Source organism: Agelaius phoeniceus, unplaced genomic scaffold (genome assembly GCF_051311805.1).
Source record: "Agelaius phoeniceus isolate bAgePho1 unplaced genomic scaffold, bAgePho1.hap1 Scaffold_115, whole genome shotgun sequence".
Lineage (NCBI taxonomy): Eukaryota > Metazoa > Chordata > Aves > Passeriformes > Icteridae > Agelaius > Agelaius phoeniceus.
This window is the reverse complement of record NW_027509878.1, coordinates 1,103,017-1,126,497: the sequence shown is the minus strand read 5'-3', so window position 1 is coordinate 1,126,497 and position 23,481 is coordinate 1,103,017. Positions and strand designations below refer to the sequence as shown.

General features: G+C 52.2%; 1 protein-coding gene across 1 annotated transcript; it reads left to right on the top strand.

Moving 5' to 3' along the window:
* The first annotated feature begins 14,292 nt into the window (after window positions 1–14,292).
* On the top strand, window positions 14,293–15,225 carry LOC143693050 (olfactory receptor 14J1-like). The gene has a single exon (XM_077173097.1). It carries the CDS (start codon window positions 14,293–14,295, stop codon window positions 15,223–15,225), a length of 933 nt encoding a protein of 310 aa, XP_077029212.1.
* Window positions 15,226–23,481: the final 8,256 nt, after the last annotated feature.

The following is a 23,481-nucleotide window of genomic DNA, read 5'->3' as shown; positions in this document are numbered from 1 at the left end:
AACAAGGGTCAATATCTCTAAGCTAAATGAGGGAAGATTTACATTTGTTAGAACAGGAAATATTTTGCAATTATGAAAGTGGCATGAAATTGCAACTGTTTTTCCAGAGAATTGGATTCCCCATCCCAGGAATTGTCCAAGATCAGGAGCTTTGTGCAACCTGACCCAGTGAAACCCTCTCATCCCCAAGGACAGAATTCCTGTCGTGTGGGTTCTCTGCTGTGCTGGGTGCCCTCACAGCGCTTCTGGCCAGAATGTCTGCTGAGGGCAGCCAGGCTGCTGCAGGGGCAGTGACCTGACAGCCATCACCATGGCAGCCCTGTCCCCTGGGCCTGGCTCTGCCCTTTCCTCTGCCCCTGCCTTGGCTCTGCTGGCATGAAGAGTTTTGTCATTGATATCTTGTCCCCAAGGTGCAGGGGCCAATGGCTTCCCAGTCAGGCTCCTGGAGCAGAAGTGGCTTTTCAGAGGCCAGCCAGGAATGAGCCCTGAGGCAGCAGCTCTGCAGTGGTGGCCACCAGGCCGGGCTGCCAAGGGAGGCTTCTGGCCATGGCCTGCAAGCAGCTGCTGCTGCCAAGGTGCCTTTGGTGCCTCAGGCTCTCCCTGGCACAGCTCCCAGCATGGCACTCTGCCCTTGTGCCCGAGGCCTTCCCTGTGCTGGGGCTGGCCTGGGGCTTTTCCTGCAGCGGGACCTGCCCTGCTGATGGCACAGGCAAGGCAGTTCCTGCTGGAGCAGGAGGCTCTGCCTGCAATGGGCTCCAATGACTACAGCAAGGTGCCCTGTTGCTTCCTAGAGCACTATATTCTAATAATTGTTATAGCTCCTGAACTGTGGAGTAAATAACTCTGGTTAAGATCTTTCTGTCCGATCATGATCAGACGCAATCAGAGCTGTATTTATACTAATTTATCTGGTATTCCATCGTTAATCTTGTGAGACAAATTGTGCTAAATTTGAATTCCACCTGTTCAATCTTTTACACCTTTGCAAAATTCTAGGTCTGGGATTGGATCCAGCCTCTCCCAGTGTCCTCTCCTAGAAGGAATTTTAAGAGTCTAGGGGCCCTGCAGGAGTTTGAGGATCCATGGTGGCTGTTGGGTGACATTTCTCCATCTCACGACTCAGAAGGATTTTCTCCAATAAAGAAAAAAAGCTTTTGCCTGAAGCTCCCACTGTGCCCATGACAGGAACTCCTGTGAGTGTCTGGCCATCCTGGCTCTTTGGCAGCCTGGGGACTCCTGGGATGTCACCGTGGAGCCCCCGTGAGTGCCTGTGACAGATGGGTGCCTTTGCAGCCCAAGGTGCCCTGGGATGTCACCATGGAATGGCTGTGACTGCCTCTGACCACAGGGCTCTTTACCATCCCCAGAAAGCCCTGGGAGGTCTCCATGGAGCCCCTGTCTCTGCATGTGACATTCCAGCTCTGGAACAGCCTGGAGACTCTTGAAAAGATCCCATGGAACCCCTCTGAGGGCCTGTGACAAATCTGACCCTTTGCAGGCAACCATCACCAGGACCCTGTTGCTATGGTCTGTTTCCATGGCAACCACCACCAGGCCCTGTTGCTATGGTCTGTTTCCATGGCAACCATCCCCAGCCCCCTGTTGCTATGCTCAGTTTCCATGGCAACCATCCCCAGCCCCCTGTTGCTATGCTCAGTCCCTTGGCAGCTCCATGGAGACCCCATGCCAGGGGTGGTTGCCATGGACACCAGCTCAGGCCTGCAGCCAGAGCCCGTTGCCATGGCAACCATTGGCAGCCCATCCCCAGGCTGATGGGATCCCAGAAGCACAGAATTGGCTGAGCTGGGAGGGACCCATCAGGATCCTCCAGTCCAACTGCTGGTCCTGCACAGGACACCCCAACAATGCCAGCCTGGGCCTGGCAGCGCTGGCCAAACGCTGCTGGAGCTCAGAGAGCCCTGGAGCTGGGACCCTTCCCTGGGGAGCCTGGCCAGGGCCCCAGCAGCCTCTGGGCAAAAACCTTTTCCTGACATCCAACCTGAGCCTGCCCCGACTCAGCTGCAGCCGCTCCCTCCACTCCTGTCCCTGGGCACCAGAGGGAAGAGGTTCCCACAGCCCCAGCCAGGGACCCGCTCCCAAGGCTGCTGCCATGGCCACCAGGGCTGGCACCAGCTGGGATGCTCGGTTTCCATGGGCCGGGCTTCAGCAATGGGATTCCCCAATTTCCTGCTCCCGCTAAAACTGCGCTGCCCTCGCTGCCCTCCCGCCTCCCATGGAAAGCACAAAAGGCAAAGATCCCAGGCTGGGATAAGAACAATTTATTGGCAACAGCAACAAGATAAGGAACAAATGGAACAGAAACAATATTGATAACAGAAGGGATAAATAAAACTGTTTACAGGGAAAACTAAAACACAACTCACTGGGTCTGCCTGGCCACAATTTCCCATGTCTGGAAAGGACACCCTTCTCCTCAGGGGTGACAGAGAAAGAGTCCCTTTCCTGCTCCTGGCAATGACCTGAGGTGGGAGTGAATGTAATGACAGGACCATGGCCAGACGCTCATGTTTTTCAATGCCACATCATATCACTGGGAGGGGCAGGAAAAGGGACAGGTGTCTTCCTCACATGGATCACAGGGAACATGGACCACCGGGGCTCTTCCCAATGTGGGACTTCCAATGGGGGATGAAGCTGGAGTGGTGCATGAAGCTGTTCCTGCAATCGAGGCATCTACAGGGCTTCCCTTACTGGTGCCTCTGTTGGTGTCTTTTCATATGAGAACTTGTGGTGAAGCTCTTCCCACACTGGGGACACTCGTAGGGCCTCTCCCCAGTGTGGATGCGCTGGTGCCGGATGAGGTGGGAATTCTGCTTGAAGCCCTTCCCACAGTCAGGGCAGAGGAAGGGCCTCTCCTCTGAGTGAATTCGCTGGTGCTGGAGGAGAGTGGAGCTGGTCTGAAACCTCAGTTTCAGAAAAAGGGGGACAGCCATGGAGTGACAGGGACAGAGACCTCCCCTGGGGCAGGGCAAGTGTGACATTGTCCCCTGTGTGTGTGGCCTTCCCGGGGTGGGGGTTTTACACCTGAGCCAGTTTGGGTAAGGGGGATGGTGTTCACCCCCTGAGCAGGGATTACCCCACTGTTTCAGGTTGCAATGTAAGATGGAACCCAATGCATGTTTTCAATCCCCATCTTCATCAACTGCTATAAACAGGTGGGGCAGTGTTCTTGATCTCTTCCATGACTCAGCCCTGATAACGCCCTCCAGGGGAGATATCTGCTGTGAATGGGCCATTGTGTGTCACTGCAGGACTGATCAAATTCCATCATCCCATTGTGGGATGCTCCGCCCAGGGGGAGGATCCAAGCATTCCTACCTGGATATAAGCTGAGCCTTGCAGCACCAGGAGCAGCTTGCCTACTGGATTCCCAAAGGACGAGAGCTCCAGAACCACCACTGGACCTCCAGAGGAAGACCAGACCCTTCTACAGGATCACTGCTTGGACAGAATCACGTTCATCACTCCCACAGGACTGCAGCCACCATTTAATGGGACTGCTGCCACCACCCTGACCAGCATCAGGGTGTCAGGTTATATCCTGACTCTGTCAGTTCACGGCAGTGTTTCTGTATCATTGCCTTCATCTTCATTTTCTTTTAAATTGTAATTCTGATGTAGACTCTCCCCCCAGGTTTGCCTTCAAACCAGTTCAAAAGACAATGTGCGCAGCCTTTGTTTGGTCCCCGAAACGGGATTTCCCATTCCCAAACCTTGACTCAATGGAGGAGGAGTCTGTGAGGAAGAGGAAGGAGCCCTGGGATACCCAGGCAGGTGAGGAGGAAGTCAGCCCATTTCCCCCTCTCTCCTGCTCCAACTTCCAGCCCAGCACAGCCCCCGGCTGCAGGACAACCCTGCTGCCAACCCCGTCCTGCCAGGAATGCTCTGGGGGGATCTCCTTCCCCTTCCCTGTGGCACAGAGGCAAATCCCATCCTCTCCTTGTCCTTCCTCCCCCAGGGAAGAAGCTGAGGATGGAGACCAGGGAGGAAAAATCCCCACAGCAGAACCTCGTGGAAGAAGCCATTTTTAGTGGCTCCGTGGCAAAGAAATCCAATGGGGAAGAAAAACCCCAGAGATCCCACAGGAGGAGGGGCTCCAAACCCAGCCCAGGGGGCTCTGAGGAGGAAAGACCCACCTTGAGCCAGGAAGGTGGACAGAGCTTCAGCCAGAGATCAGAGCTGGTGGCCCATGAGCAGCTTCATAATGGGGAGAAGCCCCACAAGTGCTTGGAGTGTGGGAAGAGCTTCAGGCAGCGCAGCACCCTGATCAGCCACCAGATGATCCACACTGGGGAATGGCCCCACGAGTGTGGGGAGTGTGGGAAGGGCTTCAGCTGCAGCTCTGCCCTCGTCACCCACCAACGCATCCACACTGGGGAGAGGCCCTACGAGTGTCCCCAGTGTCAGAAGAGGTTTCGGAGAAGTTCCCATCTCCTCAAGCACCAGCGAATTCACTCAGAGGAGAGGCCCTTCTGCTGCCCTGACTGTGGGAAGGGCTTCAAGCAGAAACACCACCTCATCAGGCACCAGCGCATCCACACTGAGGAGAGGCCCTACGAGTGCGGGGAATGTGGGAAGGGCTTCAGCTGCAGATCCACCTTTGTGAAACACCTAAGCATCCACACTGGGGAGAGGCCCTTCCACACTGGGCAGAGGCCCTACGAGTGTCCCCAGTGTCAGAAGAGGTTTCAGACCAGCTCCACTCTCCTCCAGCACCAGCAAATTCACTCAGAGGAGAGGCCCTTCTGCTGCCCTGATTGTGGGAAGGGCTTCAAGCGGAAAAACCACCTCATCAGGCACCAGCGGCGCATCCACATTGGGGAGAGGCCCTACAAGTGCCCCCAGTGTGGGAAGAGCTTCACTTTCAGCTGTAACTTGACCAGACACAAACAGAGTCATGGGTAAGTGAAGCCCTGCAAATGCCCCAGTTTCAGGAGGAGCTGCGTTCACTGTGCCAAATTCATCCTCCATTGAGGTCCCACATTGGGAAGAGCCCCGGTGACCCATGTTCCCTGTGATCCATGGTGGGAAGACACCTGTCCCTTTTCCTGCCCCTCCCAGTGACATGATGTGGCATTGAAAAACATGAGGGTCTGGCCATGGTCCTGTCATTACATTCACTCCCACATCAGGTCATTGCCAGGAGCAGGAAAGGGACTCTTTCTCTGTCACCCCTGAGGAGAAGGGTGTCCTTTCCAGACATGGGAAATTGTGGCCAGGCAGACCCAGTGAGTTGTGTTTTAGTTTTCCCTGTAAACAGTTTTATTTATCCCTTCTGTTATCAATATTGTTTCTGTTCCATTTGTTCCTTATCCCGTTGCTGTTCCCAATAAGTTGTTCTTATCCCAGCCCGGGATCTTTGCCTTTTGTGCTTTCCATGGGAGGCGGGAGGGCAGCGAGGGCAGCGCGGTTTTAGCGGGAGCAGGAAATTGGGGAATCCCATTGCTGAAGCCCGGCCCGTGGAAACCGAGCATCCCAGCTGGTGCCAGCCCTGGTGGCCATGGCAGCAGCCTTGGGAGCGGGTCCCTGGCTGGGGCTGTGGGAACCTCTTCCCTCTGGTGCCCAGGGACAGGAGTGGAGGGAGCGGCTGCAGCTGAGTCGGGGCAGGCTCAGGTTGGATGTCAGGAAAAGGTTTTTGCCCCGAGGCTGCTGGGGCCCTGGCCAGGCTCCCCAGGGAAGGGTCCCAGCTCCAGGGCTCTCTGAGCTGCAGCAGCGTTTGGCCAGCGCTGCCAGGCCCAGGCTGGCATTGTTGGGGTGTCCTGTGCAGGGCCAGCAGTTGGACTGGAGGATCCTGATGGGTCCCTCCCAGCTCAGCCAATTCTGTGCTTCTGGGATCCCATCAGCCTGGGGATGGGGGCTGCCAATGGTTGCCATGGCAACGGGCTCTGGCTGCAGGCCTGAGCTGGTGTCCATGGCAACCACCCCTGGCATGGGGTCTCCATGGAGCTGCCAAGGGACTGAGCATAGCAACAGGGGGCTGGGGATGGTTGCCATGGAAACTGACCATAGCAACAGGGTCCTGGTGGTGGTTGCCATGGAAACTGACCATACCAACAGGGGGCTTCTGTTGATGGTTGCCTGCTAAAGATCAGATTTGTCACAGGCCCTCAGAGGGGCTCCATGGGGACTTTCCAAGAGTCTCCAGGCTGTTCCTGAGCTGGAATGTCACAGGCACAGACAGGGGCTCCATGGAGACCTCCCAGGGCTTTCTGGGGATGGTAAAGAGCCTTGTGGTCAGAGGCAGTCACAGCCATTCCATGGTGACATCCCAGGGCACCTTGGGCTGCAAAGGCACCCATCTGTCACAGGCACTCACGGGGGCTCCACGGTGACATCCCAGGAGTCCCCAGGCTGCCAAAGAGCCGGGATGGCCCAGACACTCACAGGGGTTCCTGTCATGGGCACAGTGGGAGCTTCAGGCTAAGTTTATTAGAGAAGCTCCTGTTGGGTCACGAGGTGCAGAAAGGTTCCCCAATACCCCCACAGATCCCCAAATGTCACCGTTGAGTCAGAGATGACACAGATTCAGATCAGAAGGCTAAGGGCTAAAAGTCACCTGTTTTTTCAGTCCTCTTCTTTTATATCCTGGTTTGCTACAGGTGGACCTCATTGGTCATTTAATCAACACATTTCACATGATTGGCCAATTAAGACAACACCCTTCAGTAAACAATTTTATGGAAAAGAGCCAATTTATTACAGACATTGTTGGGGCACCAGTTATTCATGCTTGTTTCATGTTGGGCCTTTCTGGGGGCACCCTGGATGGGGGAAACCCTCCAGTAGCAGTTCTGTGCCAGGTAGAAGGAGATGCACGGGAATTTTTCAGTCTTCAGCTTCTTGTTTATTGTTATCTTTTCTAACGTTTTGCATGCTGTGCACACCAGGCTCAGCACGCTGGGAAAACACCACAAAATGGCCCCAAAATGTACAGTTTCAAGGTCTTTTAAAGTTGTCTCATCCAATTAAGTCTTAAAACGTACATTATTTCTACTTATTTACCAATAACTTATCCCTTGACTGTCCACATCACCTCTGTACTGCGCTTTTCTTGACCAATCACCCTGTGCCACCAACCCTGCAGGAAATGGAGCAGATAAAGAAGAAGACAGGGACTACACCCCAATTCCTCCATCTTGCTTTCTATCTACACCATACTAAAAATCCCAAAAACTAAATTTCTCACCCTAGTGAAATACAATACTACCCTCTGATCTATTTCACATTTTGGTGAATTCTAATCGGTCTCAAAGTCCTGGAAGTCCTCTCCATGGGCAAAGGTTAAATGCAGTGTTTCTCTGGGGGTAAGGACCCCTCAGAGCAGACAGAGAAATATTCCCTGTGCTCTGGATTCCCATATATTTAACCTAAAATCCTTTAACCCTTAACATGTGAAGTTACCCAAAAATGTTCCAGGTAAGTAGGATTAGAAAGAGAAGAAATAGAGAACAACAGAAAGACAGAAGATCCCGAGAAAGACACGCACATGGGTACCAACTGCTGGGGTTCCAGCATCACCAACAGAGGAACCCCAGGAGAAAGCAGGATCCAGACCCTGGGCTGGCCTCGTGCTCCGGCTTTTAACCCCCTGGGCTTTCATGGCCCCACCCCTGGGGTGGGACTGCCAGTTGCTTGTCCAATCAGAGCCAGGGTAGCACAAGCTGCTGCTGTGTGATTGATTGATTGATTGACAGCTGGGCCAATCAGAGCTGGGTTAGCACCGCCCCCTGCTGTGTGATTGACAGCTCTGCCAGGCCAGGGCTGGGGGCGGGGCTCTGTCCCACCACAAACCAAGGCCTGACCCAGCCCTGGCCCCACACGGGCATTCCGAGCATCCCAAGGTGTCTCGGGACATGGATCTCATCCAGCCTCTGACAGCCACCACGGTGACACTATGGAACCTCATGGAGCCATGGGTCAGTTGTGACAATGGAGATCCAAGGAAACAATGGTGAGACTGTGGAATCCAGGAATCGTGGAATCAAGGAGACCATTGTGCAAATCATGGGCCCTATGGAAGCAAGGATCAGTGGTCAAACTGTGGTTTGATTGTGATTGATTTAAAATAGAAGCAAGGAGCCATTGTTTCACAGCGGGGCTGCGTGGGGCCAATGGACCCTTGTGACTCTGTTGGGGCTCATGAAACCAAGAAGCCATTGTGACATTGCCAGACCTCATGGAATCAAGGAGACCATTGTGACAGTGTGGGCACCCATGAAGTCAATGGAACATGGAACAGGTCTGCCTGGTTTGGCCTCCTGGGGGCTGTCTGACAGGTCCCACTGAATTTGGCATGTCAAGGGCCACTTCCCATCTGACCGTGAAGCACTGGGGCTCTGTGCTTTTATTCCTATGGGAAAGAACTGTCTTTCCTGTCTAGGCACCCATGGCCAAAATTGGGATTCTGCATCTAAAATTCCCTATATCCAAGGGTTACTCCCAGACAAAATCTGCCCATCCAGTCAAGTCTGGCCAACCTTGGCCTCTGGTGACTGCCTCTCATCTGCCCCTGCACCACTGGGGCTCACTTGTTTCCTTCCTATGGAGACCATTGTGACACTGCGGAGCACTGTGGAACCCATGGGCCATGGTGACGCTGCAGGCCCTTGTGGAACCTGTTACACTGTAGGAACTTGTGGAACCAAGGGGAACATTGTGACCCTGCAGGGTACCATGGATCCAAGGGGCCACTGTGACACTGTGGGGCCTCGTGGAACCAAGAATTTGTGGCTCTGTGTGACCACATGGTCCCAAGGGGCCAGTGTGAAGCAGCAGGGCTTTGTGGAACCAGAGGCCTTTGCTGTATTTCAGGGCCTTGTGGAGCCAAAGGGCCGTTGTGATCCTGCAGGGCACCGTGGATCCATGGAGAGCATTGTGGCACTGCAAGGCCCCATGGAATCATGGAGACCATTGTGACACTGTGGGGCCCCATGGAAGGAAGGGGCCATTGTGACACTATGGGAACTTGTGGAACCAAGGGAATCATTGTTGCACTACTGGGCCCCAATGGAACCAAGGGGCCATTGGACACAGCCAGGCTTCATGGAACCAATAGAGCATCAGGACACTGTGGGGCCTTGTGGAACCATGGAGACCATTAAGATCCTTAAGGACTTGTGTAACCCAGGGGCCATTATGACACCTGAAGGCATCATGGAAACCAGAGAACCATTGTGGCACTGCAAGGCCTCATGGAAGCAAGGAGCCATTGTGACACTGCAGGGCCCTGTGGAACCAGGGGAACATGAAATAGGTGTGGCTGCCTTGGCCTCCCAGGGGTCACCTGACAGGTCTGGCTGACCTTGGAATGTGGAAGGCCACTCCCATCTGCTCCTGAAACACTGGGGCTCTGGGCTCTTCTTTTAATGGAAAAGAACTGTCCATCTTTTCCAGGCATCCATGGCCAAAATTAGGATTCCACTTCCAAATTTTTGTTTATTCAAGGATTGCTCCCAGACAAAAGTTGCCAGGACAGACAGGTCTGGCTGGTCTTTCACTCCTAAGGGGCAGCACTTTCCTATTTTCCAAACACTGGAAAGGGCTCTGTGCTTTTCTTTTTATGCAAAAAAAAAAAAAAAAAAAAAAAAATCCCTCTTTTCCAGGCACAACTGTTTTAAATTAGGACTCTGCATTCATAATGTGAAATATGCAAAGGTTGTTTCAAGCATGCCTGCCAGGACAGACAGGACCCTGCCTTAGCCTCTGGTGGTTGCTGTTCATCAGCTCCTGAAACATGGGGGCTCTGTGGTTTCCTTCCTATGGAGACCAATGTGACATTTTGGAGCCTTGTGAGATGAAGGAGCCATTGTGACACTGCAGAGCACCATGGATCCAAGGGATCATTGTGACACTGTGGGGCCTCGTGGAACCAAGGACATCATTGTGGCTCTGTTGGGCCGCATGGTCACAAGGGACCAGAGCAAAGCAACGGTGTGGGAGTTAGCCTGGGTGTACCTCAGAGTCAGCCAGATTTTACCCCGGAAGAACTGGGCATGAGTTTCAAGCCCTGGGAATCATTTGTTTAACTTAGGGTGAGTTTGAGAGTTCACCCATAAGCCTTTAGTGTTGTTATGCTAACTTGTCCAAGTTCTCCTCCCCTATTGGTTACTTGTTTCCCCTATAGGGTTATTGTTCCAGAGTGTTCTACCCTCAAGTGTATATTTTGTTGCTTCCCCCTTTTCTCGGGTCTTTGGATCCTGCCCCTCATACTGTTCCCATGTTCTTCATGTTTATATTGTTTTTCACCCAGTTATTAAAGTTCCTTTTAAACAACTCCATCGATCCTGCTCCTTTTCATTTTTGCCACCCTCGCCCTGAAGTCAGGGAACCAGAGAGGTTTGTCACAGCCACGCTCATTGTGACCTTTGGCACCCAAACAGGGACCATGACACTCAGGGCTCCCTGTGTGAGTCACGTCAGCTGGGGTTAGCTGATGGATAGGCCAGCGCTCCCTGGGATTTTGGATTGTTCCAGGCCCAGTGGATTCATTGTTGCTTCAAGGGACCTTGCCCAGGATCGGCAGGGACAATGATGGTTTCACCTGCATAGGATTGCAGGTGGGTTTGGGGAAACACAAGACAATTGTTGCCCAATTTGCAACTATGTTTTTACAATATCCACCCATATCTCATAATTGATTTGGGGTCCTCCGGTGGCACTTCCCCCTAAGGCAGAGAAAGAGAAAAATGGGCAGCCAGATGTCCAAAGTAGAAAGGAGCATATACGGATGCTTCAATTCTCACTGATCATGACAAAATATTCTCAAAGAACGAATTAAAATCAATCATGAGGAGGATCATTAAAAATTTTCCAGACGCCTCTGCTGATGAAATCCATACCACAGAATTTTGGGACTCAGTGAGAGTTAAATTGTACAAGCTTTTGATCAAAAGGGACCCCACTGCACCCCGCATGCTCCCCATCTTTCACACCACCATTCACCAGCAAGCATTTTGTTGAAAACTCAATCCGTTGGTCACTCCTAACTCGGGACCTCCCCTCAAACCTGCCTTTCTCACACCTTCCACGATGGTCCAAGCTGGCAATGGCCACGCTGTCTTGGAGCATCATGCCCTGGAGACTCAAGATGGAAGGAGCCCAAATGTGACTCGGGAGCCCAACCATCCTCCCTCCATCTTGGCTCCTCCACTTCCTGCTACCACAGCCTTCTCTTCCGCCCTGAACGAACCTCCAGACTCCACCCCCACAACTGCGGGTCACGCCCCCACTGTCAATCATCCTCTCCACCCTGGGCCATGCCTCCAGTTAAGGAAGGAGACTGGCAAATAACCTCGAAACTCCTTGTTGTCCTTGTATTAAAGAAGGGGGCAGAATCCCAGCTATCAACCATTGGTTTACGGGGAAATCAAGGATCTGTGTAGGGCAGCTAAAGACCATAGGAAGGACTTACCTTGTTTTAATGGCCTAATGAGGGCCATGTTTACAGCACATGTCTTAACCCCCTATGATTTACAATATATTATGACCATGTTGTTGTCACCTACAGAATACACCCTGTGGGAAGGGGGATGGAAGTGTTCACTAAATCAATTAAGAGCAGACTATGCTAATAATGAGGCAAGGGCAGAATTGACAATCAACCATCCAGCTGGAGAAGGACAACACAGCCTACCAGATGATCAAGCAGCAGGTATCCCCAGAGAAGTATTGGATGATATCAAAGAGATGGCTTTGAAAGCTTTAATCCAGGTATCGGATGGTAGCACCCCCAATTTGGACTACCTTGGGTGGCTGCAGCTAAAGCTTTAGGACAATCAGACCATCCTGGGTGCCTGTTAAGTAAGCAAACCAATGCTGCCTCCCTCACATTGAGTGGCTGCTCTCAGACACAGAGACCATCAGACACGCCACCGTGCAGAACAGCGATAGAGTTTTTACTCTGGGCACATGGGCATGGCTGTGTAGACTCTGAGGGCATGTGCTGCATGAACCTCTCCAACCACAGCGAGTCAATCCACAAGAGCATTCAGGTACTGAAGGAAGGGTTCAAGAAGCTTCAAGTGGAAAACAAAGACTGGTTCAATAAACTCTTTCAATCCAAGGGACAAAAGGATTGGATGATGTCGAGCTAAAAGAGGACTATCAATTCTCTTAGTGGTTGTGTTGTATTGTTAATTGTACCATGTTTGTTTGGATGCTTTTAGAAAGTCTTACAAAATTCTTTCAGTTCCATCGTAGTTGTAAAACACAAAGGGGGAAGATACCCAACACAGGCTCCTCATAGGCTCCTTGGAGGAGAGAATTGGAGGCCAGGATGGCACAAAAACCTCGCAGAGACTCAGTGTGGGAAGGAAAATCCTTAAAAGTACCTAAAAGTATTCTTAAATCCATAAAGTACCTTAAAAACCGTGAGTATCTCAAGGAATTAATGAGCCCTACTGAGTGTCAGTACAAAGCTCTCCAGGGACTTGTTAACGCAGATAATTGGGGCCATGATTGCACAAACCTCTCACAGAGTCTCTATCAAAAGGGAAACACCAAGTACCTTCAAATAACTGAAGTACCTTGAAGCATTAATGAGCCCCACTGAGTGTTGTTACTGACAAAGCCTCTCCAGGGACTAATTACAGCAGATAATTGGAGGCCAGGATTGCACAAACCTCTCAGAGACTCCAAGGCAAAAGACAAAGCCAAAGTCCTTTGAAAAAGCTGCAGTCCCTGCAGGGAGCATTCAGGAGCCCCCAGGGCCATTGCTGAGCAAGGCTCCCCAGGGACTCCTTGCAGCAGATCCTTGAGGCCACTGGGATGTGGGCTAGGGGGGGATGCTGAGGGCAGCACAAGGGGCTGACAGTGCCCAGCCTGGCTGGGGCTGTGCCAGGAGGCCCCAGGGCCTCAGCACAAGGTGTCTCCTCCCAGCCCTTGCTGGCACAGACCCTGCTGTGCCCCAGGGCACCCAGACTTGGCTTCTCTTTGTCCCCACCTGTCATCACTGCCTGCAGTTCTCTGCTCTGCCTGAGGCCTGGGGACACTTGCTCAGTCGTGTCCCTCTCTGGGACCCATTAAAAGTCCAAGAAAGTTTGGAGTTGGATTCTGCCTTGGAGTTCTGCAGAGGTTTCTTCAGCTCCCTCTCAGGGACTGATGTTCAGGGCCTGAGCACAAAGCCCCAGAGGCTGATTAAAGCCCTTGTGCTGTGTCTGTGCTGCTGAGCTGGGCTGGGCTCCTGGCCCAGAGGCAGCTCCTGGTCACCAAGAAGAGCTTCAAAAGCACATTTCTCTTGATGAGCAGCTCTTGTGCCAGCCCAGCAGGGCTGGGGCACTGCCTGCAGCCAGCCCGGGCACAGCACAGAGGCACAGAGAGCTTCAATCAGTCAGGGCTGGGAAGGGGCTGAGAAGTGCCTGGGGCACAATCACTGCCAGCCCTTGGCACAGGAACCTCTGGCTGCAGGACAATGCAGCTGCAGCTCCTGGAGCCATCTCCTGCAGCTGGATCATGCCAATGCCTGCAGAGCCTGTGAGTACATTCTCTGCTTGTCTCTTGTGCAGAGCAGCCAGGGGTGCCCAGGGCTGTCCTGCAGAGCAGGGTCCTGCAGCCCAGGGCGCTGTGCTGGGGCAGGGACTCTGCTGCCTGCAAGGGACAGCTCTCAGCCAGCCCTGGCAGCTGCTCCCAGCACTGGGGGACAAGATCTGGGTGGCAGGAGACAGCTGGTGAGGCTTGGGAGTGTTCTCCTTGTGTGGGGAGGATGCTGCATTGTTCAGGACTGCTCCCAGCATGGCATTGAACTGCAGAACATTTCCAATTAGATTATACAGGGAGTATAGCAAGGCAGGGGCTGCATAAAAGGGGATATCCTGCTTTTTAAATCTACTGCGCTGAGTTGGAAATTGGACAGTGATATTCATCACTCAGTTCAGGCTGAGAAAAAAAAATATTCTCTGATCAGAATAAACCAGGCAGCAACAGCAATCACCACAGGACCCCTTAGAGGCAGCATCAGTGTCGCTTTTCCAGCCTCCTCAGGGTTGCTCTGACGTTGCCATCAGAGCCTGCAGAGCTAGAGCTGCCCCTGGGCAGTGCCTGAGCTGGGAGGGCTCTGCAGGGCAGAGCTGAGCCCCCAGGGCTGGGCTGGGCTCTGGCAGCACTGGCAGGGCCCAGCCCTGGGCACAGGGAAGCAGCTGCTGGCAGGGACAGCTCCAGGCAGCAGAGCCCTGGGCAGGCAGTGGGGGGAAAGTGCCCCCAGCCTGTGCTGGGGTATTTCAAGTCCTCTCTAAACCCAACTATTCCATGATTACTTTTCTTGTGCAGCCCCAGCAAATGTCCAACAGCAGCTCCATCAGACACTTCCTGCTGCTGGCATTGGCAGACACGCGGCAGCTGCAGCTCCTGCACTTCTGCCTCTTGCTGGGCATCTCCCTGGCTGCCCTCCTGGGCAACGGCCTCATCATCAGCGCCGTAGCCTGCGGCCACCACCTGCACACGCCCATGTTCTTCTTCCTGCTCAACCTGGCCCTCGCTGACCTGGGCTCCATCTGCACCACTGTCCCCAAAGCCATGCACAATTCCCTCTGGGACACCAGCAACATCTCCTACACTGGATGTGCTGCACAGGTCTTTTTTTTTGGATATTTCATCGCAGCAGAGTTTTCCCTCCTGACCGTGATGTGCTACGACCGCTACGTGTCCATCTGCAAACCCCTGCACTACGGGACCCTCCTGGGCAGCAGAGCTTGTGCCCACATGGCAGCAGCTGCCTGGGCCAGTGCCTTTCTCAATGCTCTCATGCACACGGCCAATACATTTTCCCTGCCCCTGTGCCATGGCAATGCCCTGGGCCAGTTCTTCTGTGAAATCCCACAGATCCTCAAGCTCTCCTGCTCCAAATCCCACCTCAGGGAACGGGGACTTCTTGCTGTTAGTGTGTCTTTGGTATTTGGTTGCTTTGTGTTCATTGTTTTCTCCTATGTGCAGATCTTCAGGGCTGTGCTGAGGATCCCCTCTGAGCAGGGACGGCACAAAGCCTTTTCCACCTGCCTCCCTCACCTGGCCGTGGTCTCCCTGTTTGTCAGCACTGTCATGTTTGCCTACCTGAAGCCCCCCTTCATCACCTCTCCATCCCTGGATCTGTCAGTGTCAGTTCTGTACTCGGTGGTGCCCCCAGCCCTGAACCCCCTCATCTACAGCCTGAGGAACCAGGAGCTCAAGGCTGCAGTGAGGAGCCTGATCACTGGAAAATTTCAGAAGCATTAAACTGGTTATCAGTGTTTCCAAATCACTTATAATAAAAGTCATATTTGATACTTCTTCTTGATTTCATTTTAGAGTTTCTTTACCTTTGTTTTAATTTTTTCTTATTGTCCACAAAGAAGTGTCATTGTTTGAGCCATTTCTCATTTTGTTTCTCTCCACCTTCCCTGTGGCCACAGACTGTGTCAATGAGGGGCAGCACTCTTGGTGAATTTAAATGAACTAAAGGATGTCCCAGCAGTGTTTTCTGCAGAGATGCCCTTGTGTTGCCTTCTCTGGAGCTGCAGCAGCAATGTCTGTGTGCAGAGCTGGGGCAGATCAGTGCTGGCCCAGCAGCTGTGCCCAGCAGCAGCAGCAGCAGCACTTGGTGTTGCCAGTGCTGCTGCCGTGGCCCTGCCCCGCTGCCCTGGTGGCCCTGGTGTTGCTGCAGGGCCTGAGTGCTCTCGGGGCCGGGCACAGCCCTGGGGGTGGCAGTGCCGGGGCTGCAGCAGGGACAGGCCATGGGCACTGCTGGGGCAGCGCTGACGCCTCAGGCCAGGCCCTGGGGGCTCCAGGCTCCTTGCCCAGGCTCTCTCAAGAACACGGCCAGGCCAATGCTCAGCACAGAAACCCCCGTCAGCAGCCCCAGGCTGGCCGTGGGCAGGCTGGGGGCAAACAGCATGGCTGGGGCTCTGCAAGGGCCCTGGGGCAGACGGGAAGGAGCAGCAGAGCAGGGGCTGATCCATGCCCAGTGCGCTGCACAGCCCAGGGCAGCGTCCCAGAGCGTCCTCATGCAGCTGCCAACAACATCCCCCCTCTGCAGCCCTGGCCTCTCCCCCAGCTCACACAGGTGCCCCATCCTTGCAGGCACAGACACGGCAGCACTGCCTCAGCAGCCCCTGTTTGCATTGCACACAGCAGGGGCAGCACCCCCATGCTGTTGCTGTGGGGCCATGAACCTGAGGGAGCACAAATGCCATCAGCCCCTGGGGCCAGCAAGGCCTGGGGGACACCAGGGAAACCACTCAGCTTTGTCCTGGCCTCTGCACTCAGCCAGAAAGTTTGTTCCCATCAGCTGGGAGTTTCCTGTGCCACTGCAGACGCTGTTGCTCAGAGCCAGGGCTGCCTGGCAGCCACCCCCAAACTGCCCTGACCATTTCCTCTGCTTCACCTTTGCCTTCTTTGCTCAACTGCTTCAAATTTCTTCCCATTGCCCAGCCCTGTTCCCTGCCCTGCAAACAGCCCATCCCTGTTTGCCCTTTCCTCTCTGGCCCCACTCCCCATTGCAGTTCCTGACTTGGCACCTTGGGAACATCCCTTGGGCAGCAGGATCATCCTACAAGTGCTGCAGGAATTGTCTGCAGGCTCCTGCAGTGCCTGGTGCTTCTCCCTTGCCAGAGGCACCCCAGGCCAGGGGGGCACCTCTGGGCTGCTGTTTCTGGCTCTGGGGCTCCCTGTTCTGGGCAATGAGGAGGAGCTGCAGAGGCTCTGCAGGACTGACAGGATGGGCTTTGGGGCTGCCAGGAGAAGCTGAGGGACCTGGGCTGCTGGAGCTGCTGAAGAGGAGGCCCAGGGCTCATCCTGCAACTGCTCCTAGGGTGGTTTCAGAGAATCACAGAATCAACAAGGCTGGAAAAGACCTTGGAAATCATCAAGTCCAACCTGTTCCCTGACATCGCCTTGTCTCCCCTGAGCCTCCTCTTCTCCAGGATAAACAACCCCAGCTCCCTCAGACACTCCTCACAGGATTTCTGCTCCAAACCCCTCCCCAGCCTTGTTGCCCTTCTCTGGACACGCTCCAGCCCCTCCATGTCCTTCCTAAATTGGGGGCCCCAGAACTGGACACAGCACTCGAGGTGCTGCCCAAGCAGTGCTGAGCACAGGGGAAGAATCCCTGCCCTGCTCCTGCTGGCCACACCATTCCTGATCCATAGGAGTGCCAGGGGTTGGATGAGGGAAATGGTGTGGAGGGGGTTGGGGACAAAGTTTCGTGTATTATCAGCCATGAAGGGTCTTGATCTGTATATATCTCTTTAGAGTGCATTAGAAGGTACTGGGGGTCAATATCAGTTGGACATTGCTGATACCAAGCTATAAACAGGAAAAGAATACAGGACAAAACTGTTCTCTCTGCATTGTTTTCAATACAATGTATTCACATTAAATAAACTACTGAAATCCCTTTAATTAACCAGAGAGGAATTGAACATTTAAATGATTCCCAGGGGCTTTTCTTGTTCAGGTGTTTTGAACACGTGTGTATGAGACTTTTTCAGTGAATTCCTGAACTGAAGAGCTCAAGACAGAAGAGGCCTCTGGAGTAATAAAATTCATCAGCAACTCCAAGTGGCTGAGGATCCATCCCCATCAGAACAGCAAGGAACAGCAATGGGCACAGCTTTGTGGCTGCTGTCCCAGCTTTGGCACGGGCCCTGGGCCTGGAGCAGGAGCAGCTCTTGAGGGCCCCAAGGCCGGGGCTCTTGTGCTGCCCTGGGCAGATGGGATGGCAGCAGGGGCTGCAGAGCTCTCAGCACCTCAGCCCAAGGGGAGCAGGGCAGCCAGGGAGCCTCCTTTGGCCTTGGCCCAGCACCTTCCCCCATGGCTGGGGCTGAGTCCTGTGGCAGCTGCAGCTGCTGCTGTGGCCTTGGCAGGGGCTGAGGCCGTGGGGCCAGTGCCCAGAGCAGCCTGGGCTGAGCAGAGCTGTGGGGCCAGAGCCGGCTGGGCTGGGCTGGGCTCAGAGAGGCCCTTGGTGCTGCCCAGAGCTCAGGGCAGCTGGCAGAGCTTGCAGGGAGCTGGGCTGGGCTCCGAGAGCCTGGCCCAGAAACCATCAGTGTCCATCTCAGCCTGGCTGAGCGTGCAGGGGCAGGACTCAGGCCAGGCCTTGTGGGGCAGGGCCAGCGCCTGTGCAAGGCATTGCAAACAGGCAAGTGGCCCAGACAGGAGGCTGCTCTGTGCCCTTGGTGGCACGGACAGAGCAGGGAGGGGGCCCAGGACATTTGTCAGTGCCAGCCTCTGTGCCCATGTGTTGGCAGCCCTGGCTGCTGAGCCCAGCTTTGGCCTGGGCTGAGTTTGGCTGTGGCCCAGCTCCATCCTCCTGCGGGGCTCAGGGCCTGTTCCCAGCCATGGCCAGCCCTGGCTGCCTCTCTGCTGGCCCAGAGGCCGGCAGAGCCCGGGGCAGGGCTGTCTGTGCAGCCCCACAGGTGCCAGGGGCTCTGCAGGAGCTGGCAGAGGCTGCCCAGCAGGGAGGCCATGGGGCACAGAGCCCCAAGGCTGCTGTGGGCACCACGGCACAGGGGCCGTTCCCAGCCGCAATGCTCCTGGCCTGGGCTGGGCCTGCACAGGGGCTGGGCCACCATGGCTGGGCCAGCACAGGGCCACAAAGGGGCCACGCAGCCGCTGCCGGGGCTGACAGCAAGGCCAGGCACACACAAGCAATTGCTGAGCATGGCCTGCGCTGGCCAGGCCTGACTGTGCCAAAGGCAGAGCTCAGCTGCCCTTGGGGGCTGCAGCAACACTCCAGAGCCCAAAGAGCCTCCATGGCTGTGCTGGAGACCAAGGCTGCAGCAGGGAAATGCAGGGCTGCTGCGGGATGGGGAGGCCATTGAATTCCAGCACACACCTCAGCTCTCTGATGATCCCGGCACCATGCTGGGCCCTGTTTCAGCCTGGAGCAGAGCAGATGTTGATGGCACAGGAGCCCTGTGGGGCTGTCAGGGACCTGCAGCTTGCAAGGTGCTCTGATCTCCCTGAGGTGCTCTCAGAGAGATCCAATCCCAGCTGGGCACCTCAGGGCACAAGTGGCACTGCCTGTTGATGGGCACACAGCTGATGTCTGCCTGGAAAGGGGCACAGGTTTTAATACCTGTTAGTTTCATAATATACAAGCAAATCTTTTATATCTGTGTCAATTGAGCTTTCTTAAGAAATGGCAAAGTTTTCCAACCAGTAACAGGAATTTTCTGGATCTACTGGATTCTTTGACTGATGGCAGAAGAAGAAATACTGATTTTTCCCTCTCCCTTTGCCACCAACATTTAGTCTAATATTTCATGACCCCCTTCTTTAGGGGTTTCCATCCCTCCTGGTTAAATGGCCATGTCTAAGGACATCTCTTAATTTAGAGCAGCTGGACCTATGTCTTTCCCATTGCTCCAAGACTTCCTCCTGCAGATGTTCTCTGGTCATTACAATGCATCTCCCTTGACGGGCATCATGCTTTGAGCTTCAGAGAATTGCCCAATCTTTCAGAAGTTTAAATACTTCCTTAGTTGTAGTTTTATCTTTTATAGCACCTCTTCCTATATCTTTGTCTAAAATCCTTAGTGTATGGAAATCCCTTGTGGATGGTGGACATGTCAGATGTTGCTGCAATGTCAGAAGGAGCTGGGGAAGTGTTTTGATGTTTATTACATTTTATCATTTCACATTTTTTATGCTGGCCATGAAGAGAAACCTTTCTGTGCCTCTGAGTCTCACCAGTTCCTGACCCCCAAAGGACACAAACCTGATGAGTTGTGGTTCCCATGCCAGTGACTGCACTTGCACCTCCCTCCATCCCCAGAGCAGAGCTCCTTTGTCCCAGAAAGTGCCTGGCACAGGAGGAATGAATGAAACCAGACAGGCTGTGGGAATCAGGGGCAGGGCAGAGCCACAGAGAAGAATGACTTTTGCCTTGGATGGAGCTGTGCCTTCCCTTGGCTTTGTTGGCTGACAAGAAATGAACATCCCTCTGTGTCTCGGGCAGCTCCTCCTCCAAGGAAAGCAGGTGGGAGTTGGAGCCAAGGAGCTGAAAGCTGCAGGTGCAGCCTGGGCTGGAGGGAGCTCAGATTTGCACAAGGCTGCCCTGAGTGCCAGGGCTTGGATGGGGGAAATGGTGGGCTGGGGGTAGGGACAGAGTCTGATTGAGTGTCAGCCATGAAGGGTCTTGATTTTCATATCTACTCAAACTGCATGAGGAGGTACTTGGATTCAGTGTCAATTGGAGATTGCACACATCATTTAATTAACAGGGGAAAAAAACTAAAGAGGACCGTAAAAATCTTTTTCTCACTGTCTTTTTAAATATATTGCATTCACTTTGGATATACTACTGAGATCTGCCTAATTAACCACAAATGACTTGAAAATTAAATTCAAATGATTCCCAGAGGCTTGGCTTGCTAAGATGTTCTGAATGTTCATGAGCCCTGGGACCCTGAATTCCTGCACTGAAGAGCTGAAGGCTGAACAAGCCTCTGGAGCAGGGAAATTCAGCAGCAGCCTCCAAGTTGCTGAGGATGTCAGCAGCCCCCAGTGAGGCCATCCCTGCCCAGAGAGCGTGGGGGAATGGGCAGACAAGGAGAGCGTCCCTGGGGCTGGGGCAGCACAACTCAGAGGCACCAGCGGCTCCAGCTGGGCAATGGAGTGTGGAATGTGGCTGGGAAAGCCCTGCCTGGGCTGGCCCAAGCAGGACACACAAGCCCTGACCCCCATCCACTAAAAAAACTCACTCAATGAGACATTTAAAGGAATTACAATTGTTTGTGTACTCTGAGTTGGACTCCCTGGAGAAATACCAACAAGAGATTGTCAGGAGATCAAAAGAACTAAACAGCCTTTACTGGTGACTTTAGAAAATCAGAGAAATTTTGGGAAAGGGTTTTTTATGACATCGTAGTTGTTTTGGTTTGTTAATTTAAATTTTTTCTAATGTTGAGATTTCTTAATTAATGTATTGATGAATGTGGTGGGTTTTAGTGTCGGTTAAGTATTTATGTATTTATTTTGTTGTGAGATAGGATTAGCAGAAAGGTAAAGTAGGCTTAAAATTCCAAAAGGGTTTAAAGAAAATTTTATTAAAAGTAACTAAAAGGAAAAAAGTAGTAAGAATTAAAATAAATTATTTAGAACACTTATTTTTTTACAACTTTTTCTTTTTATGACAATGTAAAGAAAATAAATCTAAAATTTCTATTAATTTTACTATTTCTAGAATAGTCATTTTTTAGTTGACTTAGGGAAAGAAGTTTTTCTTGTAAATGTTGTGGAGATTTTTTTACAAGAGGAAAAACATAGGAATTTGTGGTTCTTAATTTTGTCATGGATCACAGTTGTCTGGGGAACCTTGTTATTCTGAAGTTGGTTTTTGTGCTACAAGCTGTTTTACAGTATGTTGATGAGCCATGTCAACTTATGGGGTATTGTTTTAAAGATGAATTCTTTAAAGGTAAAAGATTTTATTATTTACTTTACAAATTATTTGTATCTCTGGGAATAGAGATCTTCTCTAGGGGGTAGTGGATTACTTTTTTTCTGTTTAAACTTTTTATGAAATTACAGTTTTTTAAAAAGTTGTTTATTTTAGTATGCAGGTTTTTGTTTGATATGATTCTGAACATTTTTATTTTTTTATAATTTTATGTGTTATAAAGAAAAAATGTTTTCACTTTATAGTTTACAAGAGGATTTTAATTTTAAAATTAAGATTATTTCCTTCTTTTTAAATTAGATTTAGATTCTTCTTTACTGACTTTGATGGTTTTACGGGTATTTATATGCTTATATTTTGTTTTTTTCTTTTACTTGAGGGAGGATTGAAGTATTGAAAGGGTTAACACCTGACCCACTGGTAACTTGTGGTGGAATTTGTGGTTGGGTTCTGTAAAATTGGTTTTATGGCTGGTTTTGGGGTTTTTATGTTTAATTTTAGTTGTAGGGTTATTTTGTGTGCGTTGTAGGTTGTAGGGGTTTTTGGTTTGAGTTGTGTTGCATGGCGGGGACCTGATGGTAAGATTTTAATGGCTGTGGCTGGCTTTGTTCTGGTTGGGGTTTTGTATCCTCTTTTGTTTTCCTGTTTGGGAGTTTTTGGGGTTTGGTTTGGTCAGAATGGGGCCGATGGGGAGGGGGTGGCCAGGAGAGGGGGAAAGGGGCTCAGCCCATGGCAGGGTTGCTTGGTTTGGTTTGGTTTGGTTTGGTTTGGTTTGGTTTGGTTTGGTTTGGTTTGGTTTGGTTTGGTTGAGATGGGGGCCAGGGCCAGGGCCGCTGCTTCTTTGTTGACTGGGAAAGAAAGAGGAGGTTCCTGGGTTTTTTCATCTTTAACATTTGTGTTTCACAGAGGCGTGTTCAGTATCTCAGTGGTTTAACAGATTGTCAGTTACACAAAAATTTTCATATTACGTTTTAAAATTCTTTTCATATCAAATTATGACAAACATTCAACCAACAAAAACACTTTTTAAAGCATTGACTTGGCCCATTCAACTTCACAAACTCTAAGCCTGTTCAATTTCATGTTAATCAAAATTTACAGGAGCACAGAAATAGAAGAAGACACAGAAAGAGAGAAAGACAAAAAAGATACAGAGAAGCACACACACAAGTACCAACTCCTGGATTACAGCAGTGTTCAGATGGAAATTCCAAGGGGTTCCAGGATCAAGATGTGTGCTTGCCTTGTGGTCAGCCTTCAATACCCCTTGGTCTTCCTGGGCCCTTCCCCAGGTGGGGCTTGGGCTCATTTGGTCCCTCAGGAGCTGGGCTGGGGGCTGCAGAGGTGGCTGTGGAGCATTGCCTGTGCTGTGCCAGGGACTGGCAGCCACTGCTGGGCTGGGATAGAGGCTCTGGGGGGATTGGGGTTCCAGGGCAGGGCAGGGCTGGGCTTCCAGGGCAGGGCAAGGCTGGACCTGCCCCTTCCTCCCCCACACACAGAATGTTTTGAGCCAACAATCTCCTCCAGTCTGTCACAATAGGGAATGTTGGAGATGAAATCCCAATTTTGGCCATGGGCACTGGACAAGAAGGACAGTTCTTTTCCATAGGAAGGAAAGCACAGAGCTCCAGTGTTTGGAAGGCAGGTGAGAGCCTCACTAGGCCAAGGCCATTCAGACTTGTCAGGAATGATATATTTTGTCTGGGAGCTATCTTTGGATGTAGGGAATTTTGGAGGTAGAAGCCCAATCTAGGCCATGGATACCTGGAGAAGCAGGACAGTTCTTTCCCATGGGAAGGAGAGCACGGAGCCTTCCCCAATGTTTTGGGGACAGATGGGAGGTGACCCTTGTAAAACCACTGCAAGACAGACTTGTCCATGCAATATTCCTATGGGAGCAATCCCTGGATATAAGGAAATTTGGAGGTGAAATCCCAATTCTGTCCATGGGTACCTGGCGGAGAAGGAGAGTTCTTTTCCATTGGGAAGGAAAGCACAGAGCCCCAGTGTTTTAATAGCAGATGAGAAGAGACCCTCAACATTCCATGGTCAGTTGGACCAGTCAGGCAGTGAATAGGAGGCCAGACCAGCCA